The 19,964-nt window shown below is 38.7% G+C and overlaps 1 protein-coding gene and 1 long non-coding RNA gene across 3 annotated transcripts in view; one reads left to right on the forward strand and one right to left on the reverse strand.

Moving 5' to 3' along the window:
* LOC143302498 (uncharacterized) overlaps window positions 1–19,964 on the forward strand; it is a 200,804-nt gene that overhangs the window by 44,934 nt on the left and 135,906 nt on the right. The gene's annotated exons all lie outside the window — the stretch shown is intronic.
* Window positions 1–19,964, reverse strand: part of nmo (serine/threonine-protein kinase nemo) — a 229,945-nt gene that overhangs the window by 24,285 nt on the left and 185,696 nt on the right. For both annotated transcript variants that reach the window (XR_013058070.1, XM_076617408.1), the window contains exons 5-8: window positions 4,730–4,815; window positions 4,361–4,570; window positions 3,712–3,900; window positions 619–820 (exon numbers count right to left, since the gene is read on the reverse strand). Coding sequence is in view for 1 of the 2 variants with exons in the window: in XM_076617408.1 (XP_076473523.1) it covers window positions 619–820; window positions 3,712–3,900; window positions 4,361–4,570; window positions 4,730–4,815 (687 nt within the window). In the remaining variant the exon portion in view is untranslated. The remainder of the gene's footprint in view (window positions 1–618; window positions 821–3,711; window positions 3,901–4,360; window positions 4,571–4,729; window positions 4,816–19,964) is intronic.

Genomic DNA, 19,964 nt, shown 5'->3' on the forward strand with positions numbered 1-19,964 from the left:
TTTTCAACTACATCCCTCAGATACTCTGTCTCGTGAATCCGATATAATCTAGGTCGCTCTTCTTATGTTCGATCATGTTCCGATTTTCGTGTTCCACCGAACTACGATCTTTCATCTGTTATTATAAAAAATCATCATTCGCCAATCGATATATTTCCAGGAAGAAGCTTCACATATCGTGTTCAACGACAAAATCAGCATGAAAAGAAAATTATATTCGTTAGAATCATTAGGTTGGTGTATATGAAATTTTCTCTTCCATTTTCAAATTTTAATTGTACGTAGTCTCTATAAAATATCATACATAGCTAATGAAATAATAATCGATAATATCACACATTTAATAAAAATGTTCATGCGCTTCGATTTCTAACATAAAGCTTCTTAACACACCGAGTAAACATAATCCATATCAAACGTCTTTTCTCTGATTCCATATCTTAATAGGAAAATTTAACGCTATCAACCTGTCAAATTCGAACTTAGAAAAAACAAAACTTCCTACACGCCAACCTAATAAACTCCGACTTAAGCTTAACGTGAAATCTGTGTAAAAATCATTCGATATCGAAGTATCGTTTTTTAAAGTACACGTTCTTCGATCTGTACGATTCTTACCTTTCACCTGCTGCACGGTGGTGAGCTTCCGTTCCCAGAGATCGTCGAACGGATGAGACGTGGCAGGCTCGAAGTCCCCCGTGTACTGTCTCAAGCCTCCGCTGGTCGTGTAACAGCACGTGCACATGCACGAATGATATCTCAGTCTCCCCTCGTCCAGATAAGGATGCGCCAGTGCATCCACCACGGTGATCCTCTTGTCCTGCGAGAAGTTCGTGAACGGGGTCAACGAACGATCGATACACGACGCGAAGCCCGCCTCTCGAAAACGATCGATCTCGGCCGACTCCGGCTATTTACGGGGACAGTTAACCGTGTTAATCTCCCAAGAGGTAGGAAAAACCCGAGTTCCAACACGGTTAGGGACGAAAACGAATTTACGGCCACTGTTCGAACGGATTGCTCGACTGAGATCGCTAACTAATTACCGGTTAATCGTTAATAAGTTTGTACGTCATCGTTATTTCCAGATCGAGACACGTAGATTGGCTTTAGATTAGAAAAATGGGAATAATAGATTTTAGAAAAGAAAGAAGAGATTGTTCTTCGTTAACACTCGAACTACCACATCAGTCAAATTGACTGGTTTTACAATTTTATTTTTAAATTTCTACTTCGTGTTATATTTTTTCCGCAATGATGTAATGACTTTCGCAACGGTAACTAAAAGAATAATATAACGAATTTTATTTTGTTTTTTATGTACTCAAACTCAAAATAATTTTGTATTAAGGATACTTATACCAATACCAATAGGAATGACCGGTACTTGTCAAAGTGTAAAAGGATTCTGCAATCTGTTTATCGAACCCCAATTAACCAGTTTCCTCGTTTTGTACAACGTCCCACACGTTTTTCAAATTTTTACTTCGTATCATTCGATATGACGATATCAGTTATCAGGAAAATTCCGGATCGATCGCTAGATCGCTAGATGCTAACACTAGAAATACCACAGCAGCAGATAAGATTGGTTCTACAATTTTATAAACGTATCAACCCTCGTGTAGGGATAATGGTCCCAGATGGATTAATAATGCCAAAAATGTACTATATAACATGAAATTCCTTTCGTAAGAAAGTAAAAAATCATTAAATATAAAAATATTCCATTATTACGTATTTTTTAAAAGCCCAGACATTTTCACTGGTTTTGGTAGAAATAGCTTCGTGTTAACTATCGGTAGTTCTAGCGTTAAAGAAAGGGAGAATCTTTTCATTGATTTGAAAATATCTACGATATGGAAATTCCTCATCCGTTGACTTATTCGTTGTCGGATTACGGATCTTTATTAGCGAATTTACCGTTATGGACTCGACCATAGAAATAGAATAACGTTTGCGCGAAAACATTATTTTACGTTAGGAAATCCCTTGTCCTTAGTTTCAGTTCTTTCGTTAATTCACCCTTCTCGCTTTGAAACACGCTCTACATAACAAAGTCCTTGGCGAATCGAAACTAAGAACCTCAGAGTTAACATATTTCTTCTGCCGCCTTCAACTTTCATCTTTATCCCCCTTCGTTTCTTTCCATTCGAGAAACTTCGGATTCTAATGAAGCCTCGACGAAACCAAGCTTCCCTGTTGTTTCTTAAACAACGACGATCTAAAATTAGGGAAAAGTATCGGAGCAACGCTGTAGAAAGAACGAAAATCCACGAAAAGTTTCGCAAATGGTAATAGCCCCGCAGTTTTAGTTTTACGAACGATGAATCAACAGTTTCACGAGAGGAACGGTTTTAACGCCTTCTGAAAGCTACGTTGGAACTTCATCTCGATTATTCATGCCTCCATTTTATTCTCTGTTTGTTACTGAAAATGGCCACTCGAGTGGCCATTATTCAATCCGTTCTGAGCGCTTGATGTCTTAATATCAACCGAGTTAAAACGATCACACGCGGTTTTACAGAAGTTAAGCGTGTCGTACGAACGATCTAAACGTAAACGAGAGTTCGAGGACGAGATTCAGGAAAGTAGGCTGCGTTGGCGTATTCCCGTGCTTTAATAACTACTCGACAACCTACAAAGACGGCTCCGATCTCGTTCGAACGAAGCCAATAACTGCCGAGACTGTGTTGGTTTTACCGAAATCCTGACGAATGTGGCGGCTGCCAGTTGTAAAAGCTACGTGTTTCGATCTACACTCTCGTTCACAAGTATTTTTAATATTCCACATTGCGCGAAATTGACAATGTTTTCGCATCTTTCTAAAGAAAGTGAGATAAAGTTGAAAAGCGATCGGTAATTTTTATCTCGTTCGATAATTATACAATACACGTTTTTAGCGTGTGTGAGAACATCGAGTATCGTAAAACGCTTATGAACCGGAGTGTACACGATTTCTTCTGACTTTTTCGTTTCTTCTCTTTTCGCGCCGCTTTCCTCCTTTTTAAGCTGGACAGTCGACAGTAAAGATTTTATCTCGACTTTCGTATTATACAAACACGATGTCCGCGAGAATTTTACTATGTCGCGGTCGTCGCTCGAAATATTTTTTACAAACTGCCACGCGAAACTTTTCACGGTCTTTTGTTCTTCGACATTTTTCCGTTTCTTATTTTGTTAATTGAAAAGATCGGTTGTAATTCGTTCGATGTACAGTTTCGTGAACCGTTGGAAGTTTCTCGAATGGAACGATGACGGAGTTCGATGACTTATCGCGTCGCCACGGATGTTGATAAGGGCACATCCTCGCTCGCAACTTGCACGTCTCTCTTCGTAAACATAACTACGAGTTTCAGAGTCGATCTATCATGCAGCATGGTAGTAGCTAGAATAGTTGTTGCAAAGAAGTTGACCAACTTTCGCAGTTCCTCGCCCAAGTTTCTTCGCAACCGGTATATCGATTATCATTTTTAACGACAGATTCATTCGTTTGAAGAAAGTCTGTCGTATTTATCGAGTACAAATGTTAGCAAAATGTACTCGCAACTTCCAGTCGTGTTTAGTGCTGTTTCCTAATAAAGTTGTACACCTATACGAGCAAGCTTTATACTCGATATATTCTATGCTCGAAATTCCAATCATATAAATTACAATCCTATAAAGTCGGCACATTATGTCGTAACGATAGCTGAGCGTGATGAAACTTACGGGATCGAAGACTAGCATCTGGCAGAGCAAATGGACAGCCTCGTGCGTCGCCTGGCTGCTAAGGGTGTAGAGGGCCGTCAACGAGGGTGGCTTTGGTGCGCGCCTCAGCATGTGAGATCTCGCACCCTCGCACGCGAACCTCATGTCCTCGAGGGTCGGCGTGCCCAGCAATTCTGTGATTAGTTCCAGCTGCAAAGCGAATGAAAATGTTCTCGATTTTAGAACCTGGTCTTCTCCTTCCTTCGTCACTTTCACTCCGGCCGCAGAAACTTTGCACGTATCGAAAGAAAATAAATCGTTATACTCGGAGAACAGGCAAGATTCTCCCGCCATTTGTCGTCGTAGAACTTTGTCGATGATGATTGTTGGTGGATGAACATACTTTTACCTGACAGATCACTCCATTTTCGTAGAGTTTCGTCGCAAAGTACAATAGTAAAGGATCGAGGAAATTGCAATTATTGTTTGCGTTATGAAATTAACTTATTCGCATAGAATTACAAGAGAAATTGGCGATACACCGGCGAATTTAAAACGTTCACTCGTGGCACGGATATTTGCGTGTATTTGTATGAGAAACGCGTCCAATTTTCAAATGAAATGTCATCGAAGAAAGCGAAATTCGTTAATTGATGGTTAAAGGACTAACCTGTTGCACAGGACTCTGTGCCTGAAAAAGTATCCGCCGACGAAGAAGCTCGCCAAAAATGCAACCGACACTCCAAACGTCCACGGCTGCGGTATAATGTCGCGCTCCCATCAGGATTTCCGGTGCGCGATAATACTGCGTCACCACTTCCTGCGTCATGTGCTTGTTCTGATCGGGTTCCTCCACTCGGGCCAAACCGAAGTCGCAGATCTGCTCGCGAATAAGATTCATAATTTCGTCGTTATTAATTCCGTAGAAAGATCGATGGTTTCCCTTATTTTCTCGTTTATTATTTTTTTTTACGTTGATAGCGAAGAAGTTTGGAAGATTTAGCCAGCTTAATCACTTTGTTTCGGTTAGTTTACTTACCTTTAGTACGCAATTGCTGTTCACGAGTAAGTTCCCTGGTTTTATGTCCCTGTGCAGGATTCTGGCTGAATGAAGGTATTTGAGGCCTGAAACAAAAACGGATTATACTTAGTACGAGAATTCGACGATTCTTAAGTTCGCGAGTTTTTAAGTTCGCAGGTTGCCAAATCTTAAACTTTCTACGCTCGTGGATTTGAAAATTCAGACATCTTGTAAACTTCCAGATCGTTAAATCGTGAAACTTTTGAACTTCTACTTCCGAATCATAAGTCCAGAAATTGTTCAATTCTCAGATCCACGAGTTTTGAAGTTCCTGCATTCTTAGATTCTTACACTTCCTAAACCTCTAAACTCCCGGATCTCGAATTTTGAATTTCCTAACTTTCTCAATTTCCAGTCACTCAGAAGCTCTAGAATGCCTAAACGAAGAAGTTAAAAAATTCATAAATCTGTAGATTCACGGATCTTAAAACGTCTTATGACGTTTCCGTGGTTCTTAATTCTCAAACTTGTAACTGTCAACATGCCAAATTCCCAACTTGCCAAACAACAAACCGATATTTCAAAATGTCGTATTTCGCAACTTTTCAAATTAAATTTCCAATTTCCTAAATCCTCGAACCCCTAAAGTCTAAAATAGGAACTGCCTCTTCCTATATATTTCGAATCCTGTACCGAATTCCTCGCAGCGCGGTAACCAAGCCACGTTCCAAGACAATCAAACTTTCCGACGAGCCATTATCGTTCTAAAACCTGAAAAGACACGGATGTTTCTCATCGAGGAGGCGAAACGCGCGACCTCGATTTTCACAAAATTCCTGCGCCAGGTCGTTAGAGCCTCTTCACTCGACTCGACAAATGCGCATACATTCACCGCAGATTATCCACCGAACATATCCTCGTGACATACCAATCCGTAAAATTAAACTATTTCCTACTTTCGGTGTATAATATAAGACAAAACAATTATCATAGTAATATCGAGAATCTGTCCCTTTGTCGCATAAAATTTCGAGTAAGAGATATGCGCGGTTCTAAAATTTTAAAGTTTCTCTATTCCGGCTGGCCAATTTTCTAGCGTATTAGGTTGTTTCTTTCGTTTCATAAGCTGATAATAAATGAGCGATAATAGATGAATAATAATAGATGAGTGATAATAGATAAATGTTCAAAGCAAATAAAACGCCTACGATATCGACCATGCTCAAGTTTGCACTAAGAACGTGTTTATTACAGGTTTAATCAAATTACAATTTCTGTTTTATATTATTTTATTGAATTAGGTATGATTCATTTCGTTCCATTTTTATTATTATTGTTCGTGCATAATTCAATAAACTAATATAAAACAAAAAACATTGTATTATTTCCTTATACAACGAAAGAAACTTTTCGGACAACCTAATATAAATTACTTTAAGAGATGCTACCAGCGAAGAATGTACAGCAATTCCATTTCAGGAACTTGTATTTATAAATTCTAGAAACGCGATCCCGATAATTTTCGTAAATGTGCAATTTTGTATTCTGCATCGAGTTCGAAAATATTAGTTGGTAAAGGAAACGACACATCGTGCGTAGCAATTTAACAATTAGCGATGTGAATGCTATAATGAATGAAATGATATGGAAATATTTTTTGTAGCCACGGTACTTTTAAATTTACCGGATAAACGATAGCGATATGAGTACAGAGTCGCGCTGATGGTTCATGGAAACAGGATTATTAACATTTTATTGAACGGAACAAGTGGGACGGTGGGTCGCGTCCCCTAAGTGCTCGTCATCGACGACAAATTGCATCGAATCGCGAAACGTCCTTCGTCGATGGTAATTTCGCACGGTGCGCGCGCCGAAAACCTGTTTTAAATTGAAATCCGGATCGAACAAGAAACCTGTCCTTATTATCAGCGAGAAAAAGGAGAAAAGAAAAAGGATCTTGCGAGGATTCTTCTTCCGACATTTTTATATTCCAGTTTGCTCCGTCTTCTTTCTACCTTAATTTAATCGACTTTGAAAATTAACCCGTGAACGTATAAATTATTCTTCGGTTTGTCAGTATAAAATAATTCAATCTTCCTCGTAATCGCAAAAAGAGCGCAATTAGGTACAAAAATAGATATGAAGTTTAAAGGATGCTCTTATAACGCAACATAAAAAATTACATTGGACACTCTGTTTATTTCCTGCGAACGCGATTTCTCTTCCTTCGCTTCTATTTTATTTTAATTCGTGAAAGTACCGCTTAAATTTCCTACTATTTTTTTATTAAAACACTCCGTCCACATACCTCGGCATAAAATATCTCCAATCTACGAAGACAAATGGTCAAACCAAATAAAACGTTTACGATATCGAGCATGCCCAAGTTTACACCAAGAACGTGTCTATTACAGGTTTAATCAAATTACAAAAAAAAAAAAAAAAAAAAGAAAAGAAAAATCAATTTTCATTCCTCGTTATAATATACGCCAAACGGAACTTTAAATAACTGATTTTCTAGAAGTCAACCATTAACATTACGTTCATCGTATTCGTATATTAAAATCAACGCTGCTCGAACTCGCATTCTCACCCTCGTTCACCGTTCTTGGTTCCCCTTAGTCGCGAAACCGCGAGGCGAAACGATATGTGTTCAAGGCAGCAACGGGGCTGGGGGTTTGTTATACATAAGCTGGTACGGGGGATTGAAATGGGGGCGCGAGTTGAATACAGGACAGATTACCGGGCCGCCCCTCGGAGGGTTTACGAAAAGGGGTGGCAGCTTGACTAACGGACGTCGAGTGTCGCGGAGCTGTGGATAAACGCTCGTGTAATCCCTTCCAAATGGACACGCGTGTCGCTTGCCAAACATTTCATCTCGAGTAACCGTTTCATGGGAGTAATAATTATTTCATTGTCGTTCCGTGGAATATTATTCAATTTCACGGCGGTAGAATATTATTGAATTCCTTCCTCGAGAAGGGGATGGGTGGAATTTTTTTTTTAATAAGAATAATTTTAGTTTCTAAATGGAGTTTCGTACTTACTGGCTTCCGCGTTTCCCATTATATCTTTTGTCGGATCGTCTGATACAATATATTATTAGCGAGGTTTATTTATTCGGAATTATTCAGACAAGTGGATCCTTCATGAAGTTCAGTTACGATTAATTACGATTTTATGCGTGGCTTTCACGAATACAGTTGTACGTATTGTTAAATATTGAATTAAACTTATTAAGAGTATTTAGAGGGAAGGTTATACTCGTAGAAAACAAGCAACTAGTAGTACCTTCGTTTTAATAAAATCCTAGTTTAGTAAAGTCCAATTAGCTTAAAAACTCGCAGAAAATATAAAATGGCCCGTTAAAATCTACTTTTAAAATTCAATTAACTTTCCGCGTGTAACGGTACATATCCGAGAAGGAATTCCTTATTTAATGCTTCGTACTTAAAAATGCTACTAGATTAAACTTAAAATTTAAGGCACAATTTGTCTTACGTACAAAGTTACTTACGAATTGCTTTTACCACCACTTTAAACAGTTGGTTCCTTCTTAAAAGAAGAAACATTGATCAACCGTATTTCTTCCTCGCGTAAAATTATGAATGCAATTACAAAGGGATCAAAGATCAAACTTTCCAGAGAAAGCACAGCACGAAGAATGGAAAATTTTGTACACGCGCGACGCTAAGCCAGTTATTAACACGTCATACTCGTACCATCTACGTAGCGCGTTAAATGCGCACTGTGGAACGTTATTCGCGATATGTAATGCGCATTACGGCCACGGTACTGAACAGTGTCACTCCCTTTCGCGTAATTATTTCGTCGCCAGTTTCTCGTGCATCCCTTTCTTCCCTTCGCGAAGCTCAGTCTCGACGCGACACTACCGTGGATGGAGACCGATCGAGCGAGAAACAGAGTCTTCATCGTCGTCGACAGGCGTATAAAAACGTCAGCCTTTTCATTCTCGCATCCTGGCTGACGAACGAAGAGCATCGAGGAAAAAAGTCACCTGACCGATGCGAGGGGGTGGAAAGGATCGCCGGAGAAAGGGTGAAGGAACGACGGAAGTGAAACGAAGGAGAGACCTGAAAACGGACAGCAACGAAGAGAGGTACACAGTGGTTAAGGGTAGGTTTCCCGTTGAAGGGTGAAGTGAGACAAGGAAGCGTACGAAGAAACAGGCTGGTTTTCGAAGAATCGAGAGTACAGTAACGCACGAAAGTATGCGAACACTCGTAGAAATATTTGATGAATACGTGCAATACAAAATATATAAATATAACTAGATGCGTAGGTTACGGAAAAGATTTTGAAATTTCATTGGAACTGCAACGAGGTTCGATTATTGCGATCGTATTAGTTACGTTTCAGACTAATGTGAAACCTGATCGCAAAAGTATCGAAATAGTCAAGACAATTATCAATTGCACCGATAAGCCTAAGTCAGTTTTTATAATTTTGTTGTTTATTGTCTGTTGGATTATTTAACGTTTAAGACGGCTGTTCTTGTTGCGGATGAATATTTTTACGAAACGTACGTTTGCGATAGATATTTTTAACTTCTATGTACGCTTTTACATGTGTTCCAAATTTTATCGACACAATGATCGTGACAGCGCGTTTCGTTACAGCGTTAATAAAATTTCCACGTGTTTTGTACTGCGATACACGCACATCAAAAATTTCCTATGGCGAGAGTTGAAATGTTTTCGCGAGCAAACTGTAGAAGAGTACGTAGAAAAAGAAGGGGAAGACGAAGGGTGAAAGTCGGCGTGGAAGAGAAACAGGAATGACACAGTCGGGGGTGGTGAGGGCAAGGGAGTGACGAGGGGCTGCAATAAGAGCAGAAACATCGGTGCCAGATGAGTGTGCCGTGAGTCATGCCGCATTCAGACCTCGACTTTTCTCTCTCCGCAATAAAACTCGGTAATATTACCGGGGTAATCTGCCCCGTGGGTGCGTCCGGTTGCGAATTCACCCGCCGGTAATTAAAGTCTCTCTCTTGGTCCCATCTCTCTTTCCACCGCAGGACTTCGCACACCCTCGCACTAATAACTCGAGACGCGGGGTGGTTATCCTCGATGCACTTGTTTTGTCGATTCTACGAGTGAGGTAGGATTATTATCTGGGTTAGCCGAGCTTCGACGTCTTAAAATTCAATCTCCAGGCGTACATAGAGTAATGAAATGTCGTTGTATATTATGCGACAGCATTAGCTTTTGATATAATAGCGAAGGAACGAGAAACTATCGTGCACTTGGAGGCTGAGCAAGAAAAAGTGTTCTCATGAACGAGAAAACGAATGGATCTAAACCTTACGGTAAGATCGTTTAAGTTATCGAAAAGTTATTACGTAGGAACTAATGAAATATACAACGAAATAACATCCATAAAGATTTTAACGAGTTGTCGATGATTTGTCATAAGTCACATGCATGTTCATCGTACCTCTCTGTTTCCGCACGTTCGTTTAGTTTATCGGTTGTATCGGCGCGTGTGAAAATAAATTTTTACGATAGTGGTTAGCCACAAGGTGAATCGAATTTGCGCTTCGCGTGACTCGTTCGAATTCGCTGGTTATTCGTTTTTGAATCTTTTACGCGGTGATTTTTAGACGCCGCTTGTTTTAACACCAGTAGAATTTTTAGGTAGCAAGCATGGCGGATTTTCGTGAATTTTCTTCGTTTCGATGTTTGTTTTATATTTAGCGGTTTCGACACAGTATAAATATGCATACTTTTGGCTGCGCGTTTTTCATTGCTCTAACGAAGGGAATTCATAGCGTGTACTGCTTTAGTTGGTAACGTTTGGAGTTCGATTATTGTCCAGCACACGATACAGTCGATGGTATAACGATATACGAGCCACTAGGAAGCCAAGCTGATCACGATTCCACTTTTCATTCATTTCTTCATTTCACTGCGTATTTAATTCTCATTATTAAGATTTAATTCTCATGGAACAAACGATACGCTTGCATAAGTTGATTGGTCGAAAGAGATGAGATAAATGGTGATAAATTCTAAAATATACTTAAAAGACAGCGTTTATAACATCATCGGTTTTCTGTACTTTTCAATTTATGAAGGTGATTAATGTGGCTTCTGAACAATTCATATAGAAATCTTTTAACCTGCTGACGCTGTGATGGAGTATGATATACCACAATTATTAATCTTCCGTATTTTTCTCCTGCATCGCGCTTTTTTATTTCAACAAGTATTTGTTCTTGCATATAGTAATTACGAAAGCAACTGATAGTTCATTCTAGGTGACAGAAGAAGTAACGATAAGATACAAGGTTCGTGTCATAAAAAAAAAGAAAAAGAAAAGAGGAAACTAACAAATTTGCCAAGATCGTGCAGCGGAGGAAATCCTTGACGATGGTTATAATGAAAATTGTCTTCTGCATTATGTAACTTTGACTATCTTCTTCCACCGGCCGCATTCATCGCACGTGTCTACGAAAATAAAACGTCCCAGGGTTTTCTACGAATATACAGGGTGTCACCTGTCAAGCGGCCGACGTGGCCTTACCTTTGCGGCTCGAGGACGCGTGCAACTATTGTTCGTATGAAAAAAAAACTTCGATTCAAAGGGAGATGCTCCGCGCCGGGATGAATTGTTCCGCAAATGCGGGTGTTACGGGCGGACTTTTAAGATTGACCTCGTCTCCTTTTCTTTTCTTTTTGTCTTCAGAATATAAAAGTCAAGGTATCTTTGTTTTATCTTTGTTATCGATAGACTGCGGATTTTTATGCATTTCTGAAAAATTTCAAAGGGCAAATGTGGAGAGAACACGCAAAGTGACATAAAATATGCAAAGTTTAACGCCTATTATAATGTTTAGTAGGTAAAACAAATTCCTGTTTGGGTTCCATTTCTTCATTTGCCTTTATAAATATATGAATTTTCACGAATATCCATAATCTAGCTATCGAGTGGAAGATTACAGCGCCGATATACGTACTTTTTTTCCCTTTCCTATACGATTGAAGTTTCTTTTTACATATTTCTTTCTTGGTATTTCTTTTTCTCCTCTGTTAATGCTGCGAGATGTTTTACGTTTGGACGTTACGTAACTTCGATTTGCAACGCTCTAGCAGACTGCATGCTTTCTATTTGCAGTGTCGTCTGGCGTATTCTCTTCTCATCGTCGGTGTAATAAAGAAATCGCGTTTAACGTTACTATCGAGTTTTAGTTTCCTTTGTCGTCCGAGTGATTCAGAAGAAACCTTGCGGAAGTATTTAATTCGACATAAAAGTTTTAATTAATATCCTTTTCGTCGATCCTGATATTCTCTTTCATCGTAACATTACCAAAAAAAGTGCATATATCGTGCTTTCGTTTCGCATTTATTTACAAATTCGTAGCACATTCAGCGTGACGCGTTCGTAGAACCATTTTCTTAGATCAACCTCCTTTAGTGTACGTTCCAAGTATTATCAGATAATTTATATATCCTTCGGTTCAATTAATCACCGTCTCCTCGAATTCCAATTAAATCCCAAATAGTTTCTACAAAATGACATTATAATTTTTTAAAATTCCAAAACGTTTCCCACTGCCCCCTCCGTCAATTTCTCCTAACGTATACTCCAAACATTATCGAACGACATAACACAAAGTTTTCAAATCCCACTAAATCCTTACGAAAGCGATGCTAAATTTTTTTAACCTGAAATCCGCACTATAACGTCCACAGTACAAACTATTATATAGTGTATTATTATATAATTGCATTCATTATCGTAAACAAAAAAAGACAAAAATAGGAAGAACTTTAAATAATCTCGTAGAAAAATCTAACGCTACTCTAAAAAAATAAACAACGAAATTTCCCACTTTCGACTCGGTCCAGTCAGACCTGTTACCGGTGTTCTTCGTTTCATATCGCCACCGACAAAATTCGTTTTTCGCGACAAAACGCGTCAAGCGTATTGTCGACGCGTATCGACTTTCACGCGTCACGCCGAATCGCTAACGTTTCAATTATCAGTCGCGTTACGTCGCAGGATTCCGGCATTATGCGTGGCCGTTACATCCCGTGAGATAAATAACGGCGACGGATTAACGTAATAGAGTGATTAATCGGACGCAGCCACGTGCTCGACGCTGGATTAGAGCGTTTTACGCCAGGAACTTTACCGTGTGCTAGCTGGACAGCTCGAATCACCGCCGCGATGAAACCAGTTCTAATGGCTACACGGAAATTCCCAATCTCTGACGGGTTACCGATGAAACGTTGTTAGCTAGACACGCTCTGCTATTGGAAAATGGATCGCCCTGCTTTCGAAAATTGATATTGGTATAAGGAATTACGTGTCAAAGGAACGATACACCTGGCACTGTTTCGTCAATTATTGTTCCATGGTAGATTCCAGTCAATTTTAATTTATCCCACAGAGAATCATACAGGGTGTTTGTTTTTTTGTGATTTTTTTTGTTATTCAGATAGGAATTGGAATTTATAACTCGATTAGTAATCGTTAGTTTTTGCTCTTTTCGTTTCTCTCAAATATCTATTTTCTTGGATATTTCTCGTAATAAAGTCTGGCTTCTTTGCGGCAAAGAGAATTTAAGATTTATTACAGTTGATTCGTATACAAGTAACTCGAAGTCTGGGAAGTATTAATTATTACGAACGAATGATAAACTATTACGATACTTCGTTTTGTTTCGTCGGTTATAGTTTGATCGATAATGACAATTTTAATGTATTCGTTAATTTTATCGATTCAAAAATTATCTACTCAAATTTGATGAGAATACGCATCATTGTCGATACGTATAATTTCTCGTTTCAATTTTATGCCAGTATTTCTTAGAACATTTCGAACTCGCCTTGCTTATTAAAACAGGATTAAGATTGGCGCATAAAAATTGAAGGAGCGCGGCAAAAGCATCGCGGTGGAATATGCGACTTTCGAGATACTATTTTCCCAAAAAGTTCATGGTTACGTGTAATAAATTTTTGTGAAAGAAATCCAGTCTCTTTTAAGAAGTCTCAGTTGCGGTTTTGAGAAATGCGCGTTGAAAAATTTGTCGACCCTCCAGCACGGGTATTTATAGAGAGATATTTCTATCCGCGTGAAAATAGTATCTTCTACCTTATGCGAAGGTCGTCGACCTATTTGTTCCCGATTTCCCGACTTTAAACGACGCTTCCTCTCGAGCAGTCTCGTAAAACGTCTCCATTAATCGTGACTTAATCAAGTGGAAGGAACCTTCGGAAAACAAACGCATAAGTTTGTCGCCAGTCATCGACTAAGATTTACGTAGTCCTTGCCGCGAAAATATGGAATCTTTCCAAAGTTCAAATTGGTCGATCAACTTTTCCTTCTTTCCGTTTTTACATCTTTCGTTTTTACAAGTCTCTTTTTAAATATTAATTTAATATCAAATATTCAGATTTCCATAGTTGTTTGTCACAAAAATATGGAAATCTTCCAAACTTCCAGTTGAATAATTAACTTTTCGATAATTTCTCTTTTTACAGATACTGTACAGCATTTATTTAGTCTATCTGGTAGTGTAGAAATTTGACTTGGTTTTGCATAGTTTATAAACATAAAATAAAATTGGAACTAAACCAACGGGTGACTGTAACATCACAGAGACACAAGGCACACGATTCTTTCGATATGTCTTCTCTTTCTTTTTAAATATTCTATTTTTCCAAATATTCTTTCCACTGCACTACGTTCATCTATTCATTCGTTCGTTGTTTCGTTCATTCGGCCATTCATTGTCGCTCTATTTTTTTTTACTATCTTTTTTTTATTCTGAATTCCATTTGCTTTTTAAATTCGCTGAGATATTAATCAAGATTCTCTTCGAATTTACATCGCATCCATTAAAGACCGATCCACGTTAAACGTTCCGAGAACGAGACAAAAATGGAAATTTCAGGTTTCAGGTGGTTTCGAGGGAAAAGACCGCGGTTATCGGCCGCGCTGAAAATAATCTCGCGACAAACAGCTTCTCTCTTTGTTTACGATGTAATTCGGGCGACGCGACGCGGCGAGATTGCGCGCGAGTTTCAAAATTAACCGCAAGGTCAACGGAATCGACCATCGAGTGGCGATCTCCGTGCGACACGGTCGAGGCCAGTCTCCGACATCTCGAACCGCCAACATCGAGATTCCAACCTAATCGATTCCTCTTTTTAAATTGTTCTGTAACTCGTGCCGCTCGAATCGTTTGAATAAAACGATCTTTTATATCCTTACACGTTATCAGAAATTTAGGAAGTTTTAAGTGTCTTTTTTTTTATTTTCATTTAGCTTTAGTTTTTAATTTAATTTAATTTAGTTTAATTTAGTTTAATTTAGTTTAATAAGCTTTTGCGCGTATAGCGAGTATCGTATTTTTCATATAAAATATTCGCACAACTAATAATCCAGTCGAAACCATAAAACGTTCCAACAACTCTCCATTCGAAAACCAAGTAGCCTCCAAACCAAATCCTCGAATAGCAACTCTCAAACCCTGGGAATCTTTCAACCACCTCCGTTCAATTTATGATAACCAAAAAAAAAAGAGCCTGCTTTTCAATACGCGATATATTCCCACCATCAAGACGACGAAACCGCAATTCCAATTCCACGACACAATTCTTCTAACTCGCTCATAAATATACGAATCTCGTCCACGACACGCCGCAAGTAGTTCAGTTGCTTGCTGCAATCTCGCGCGAGTTCCCGCTAACCTGTATATTTTTTCACGCGCTGTTCTTTTATTCCTTATTCTCGTTCCGTTCTGTTAAGGTATCCCTTACATTTTTTACCACTGCTCGGGTGATGATCATCCACGACACACCACAAGCGTATTATAGTTCCTAGGAATGATTTCGCGTGAGTTCTCGATAACGGTTAGGAAGAGAAATCGAGACCAAGTGGGAATATAAGCGATGGAATACGTCACGCCAGGACGATTTTACGTCGGTCTGTGGCAGCGTTATCGGGTTCATCGCACCCGAAGAAGCCGGCTATGCGTGCCGTTCCCGCCGCTCGATTCCTCATTTCTCCTCTCCAGGGACGATGAGGTCGCCGCGGCTACCAGAGGCTAACGCAACAGCCACGCGGGGATATATCGTACCGAAAGTCAAGGACGAAGGACCGGCCGGCTGGTGTATTAATTCCAAGGTCATCGGTGCCTTCGATCGTTCCTCCTACTCACGGCCACTCACAGCCGCCTCTGCTTCGACTATGCTCGATCGCGCGCGGAATACGTGTCCTCGACGTCGCACCTGTTGTCGATCTCCTCCCCGTAGCTCATCTCTCGATCGATTTCCATTCGATTTTCTACGGTGGAGTTTGGCAGCAGGCGGCAGCAGGTTGAAAGGGAACTTTAGCGTCTTGATACTTTTGCATAAGCGTTCCTTCTCATTTCGAGCTTTTCAGTGTAATATAACAATAAGACTGTTAATAAGATAACTGTTAATAAGAAGACACACACACACACACACACACGGTGCTGAATCCAATAGATCTAGGCGGCCTTTATTAAGAAATCCGGATTCTTGCGTGTAATTCCGTTTGTTCCATATCGAAGAAAAATAGGGAACAAGAGAATATTCTTCCTAACGTGTACTTTGTTGGAGAAAAATTGGAAGCGTCGAAAGTAGTTTACAAGAAAGTTTGACTCTTGTATCGCGGGCAAATTTAATAGCAGAAAGGTAGAAATAAATTTGAACCTTGACACTTTGTTCTTGATTTATACGTGTTTCGCTTGGGGAATAAGTCAAAGAACAACTTGTCCGGTGCATTTTCTTTTCTCTGTTTAAGAACAACGGTGCTCTGTTTAAAAAGCGTAGACGCTGAAGGAAATCGAAATGTCTGCAAACCAACGCGGTTTCTTTCCTCCCTCTATTTAAATATTTCTCCCTCTAATTAGATATCTCGATTCACCTCTTCTTCGTTCGAGTTGCAAGTGTTCACAGAGGAGTTTTTTTCTCGGATATACAGATCCCAATGATTGTTTTGCATTTTTCTCTGGAAATTTGACGCAACGTTTAAGAAAGTTTTAATTGACGGAATTGATAGAATATTTTTATTATATTATTATTTTATTATTTTATAGGATTATATTTATTTATCGGTATAACGTTTAAAGGAAGATGTAACAGATAGAATCGGTACGATATTCTTATTAGAATTCGTATAATGTTTAACCAAGTATGACGTAGCATGTCCAATTGGTACGTTATTTCTGTTGTAGAATTGAAACAGACGATGAAAATTATTGTTTCGTTCTAATTAATTCTGAGCACTGTCACTATGATTTGTTTGCCTGTGATATTGATCAGAGCTACATGGCTTGACGAGAGAGCGAGCCGAATTGTCGAGTCAACGTTGAATGCTAGTCAGAAATAGTTTTGAGGTTCTACGTGCATAGGCGGATATAGGTGGATAATAGAGATGATGGATATCCATTAATGAGAAGCATTAGTGAAATTGGAGAGCAGCATTTCGATAATTCAGGTTAAGTGTTCAGAATCAAGCATATTATATACTACTAAGTCATTGATCGACTTTTAAATGCACAAAATGAGACGCGTCAACTAGAACTATCTTACATAAAATCGACGACGAAACGGAAAGAAAATTTTTAAACGCGTTTATTCCTTTCATCCACTCTTAGTAGATATTCACTTAGTATTCCGTGTTATTAAATATGTAAATCGATTCCGTGACGTTTCCAACAAATTTTATTTATCTATACAATACAAATTTAATCGTAAAAATAATTCTCACGATTGAAAGCAGCGTGAAGAAAAATTGCAGATAGCTATTCTTTGAAATATTTGAGAATAAGATAAGTTACTTCTATAAAGCTGATAAATTTGAAGGAACTGCATTAACTCGCTCATCTAATATCATAACAAAAAGTCCATACATTTTATACTGTAATAACAAAAAATTCTGATATCCTACATTATATATACTACGATATTTCTCATATCCTACGTTATAACAATAAAAGGAAAACGTCAAACTTGAACGAAAGGCGGAAAAATCGCGATCACGTTCGGTAGAATGGACGAGGTTGGAAGCTCGTTAGCTCCACGTCGACGTTGAAAGGCTCCATCGTTGACGCAGCTTCTTTTTGCCACCCGTTAATTACATTCTTGCCAAGGAACGATATTTAATCGAACGCGTGAATTTCACCGCGGATGATTATATATTGGGACACTGAAGGGATGTAGGCCAGAAACCATAAATAGCGCGTCCTGTCGCAGCTGTCGATGCGGAGAACATAATGTTCGAGACATAAAGGTCGGAGACGTCGAACGTTTCCATCCCTCAAGGGAAAATTCAATTTTCAAACGTTCCGCGAGCTTGTTTCAATCCCAAAGGAACTATATCGTTGGTACGCGTAAGATTTTGCAGCGGGATTACGTCTGATTCGTTCGATCCGGCTGAGATTCATTTCGTTCATTCGCGAAACGGTACACTGATCTTGCAATTTTTACTGAAATTTACAAAAAGTAACTGGTGTAAAATTGTTCGAGATTTTGAAGTTACCCAAATGTTTATAATTTGTACGATTACATTTTTAACTTTATGCATATTCGTCTTCCGTTCCTCCGCAACTGACGTGTATTTTAATTACCACTCGAACAATCCAAATGCATTTAACGGTATTTTCAATGTTTCAGAACGATAATTTCAATGAAACCGAGCTAGTTATTTCTAAAACTCTGTTCACGGATATCCATTCGATCATCTTTTCTCTCGCAACATTTAACTCTCCTACTGTATGCAGAGTTTAATTTCACGAGAGAAGCCCCGAATGTTCTCGAAATAGGAGAGGAACATGGAAAAAAAGAAAATAATCGAAAGTTGATTCGAACGTGTTATCGAGTGTCGAACGAAACGGCGCGGTAGTATTATTTGCTGAATACGAATGCACACATATCAGATGGTCGAACAGAGCGGAATAAAGAGCAATCGCAGCGGAGAACGTGTCGAGGCACGTGGGATGTGATGAAAAAACAGAGAGAGAAAAAGAAAGAAGAAAAAATAGAAGTAAAAAGCGCCAATAAAACCGACTCGATCTATAAAAGTCGATTGGAACACGTGAACGCCAACATAATTCAATGTTAACGCGTCCACGTGACCAAGCGTCATTCGCATTTATAATCCTCGATATTTATTCCTGTCGCTCGTTTAATTAACCTGCTAATGAAATTCAACTCTTTCTCATTTTGTTTCCCGTAAAAATATCTCCATGCACTTCTTATATAAATAATTGTTTAAAACACGTACATTCGATGAAAATGATCGTAAAAATCGCCACTTTCAATCGAATTATATATACGAGTGATATTCCGAAGAGAATGTTGTTCGGCTTTTCGATTAATTACGATCCTTTGTAATTATGCTTATGAAACGTGAATTTCGTATCTTTGACGCGTCGTGAAGAGGCGGCAATGTCTGCAATAGACATTGTTTTTGTTGATTACAGAATGCAATTGATTTTATAATATTTAGTAAACTGATGAAATATAAATTGCATGTAAATTTGGAAATTTAATTTTATCGCTTTAAATTTGCCAGAATTTTTCAGACTTACGAAAGTTTCATATATTTTTACGGTTCGAGCGTTCAATTTCCTAATACACAATTAGTGTATCGCCTACGTTATACTACGTATAGCATAGCAAAGTAAAGATTCTACGCAGACCAGTTTCCTTTCACAAATCCGAAACACTTTAAATTTAGTATGTCTTCGTCCGTTAAAGATTCTTTCGTGCGATCGTTGATTCGAACCACTTGCAAGTAGAACACTCTCGTCACAGATCGGACAGTCAGACACGTCCATAAACTCTCTGCTACCTTCATCTTTCTCTTCCTTTCCTTCCTTATAGAAACGTTGGGTTGTAGCAGGCTTTTAATCGTTGAATAATAAAGTATACGTCGAGTAATATCGATAATAAAAACAAATCTTGGAATAACTCCTACTTCTCTAAAAAATCTCTTCTTCTTTTCCACTCTGAAATGATTCTTTCAACTTTTCAACGATCCACACGGCATTTTTTGATCTGTTCAATTATATACCGCACTCCTTATAAAAGATTATCGTTTATTGTTGTCTTTGTCCGATTGTTAGTTTATATACAATGAAAATAAACAGCTATACGTAATCACGCTTCTCTCTCAATAGAAGTCGATATTAATTTCGCTAAAGATACTCGCGTATGTTTCCCAAATTTTGTTGCTAATCCCAGAGACAATT

This window comes from Bombus vancouverensis, chromosome 3 (genome assembly GCF_051014615.1).
Source record: "Bombus vancouverensis nearcticus chromosome 3, iyBomVanc1_principal, whole genome shotgun sequence".
NCBI lineage: Eukaryota > Metazoa > Arthropoda > Insecta > Hymenoptera > Apidae > Bombus > Bombus vancouverensis.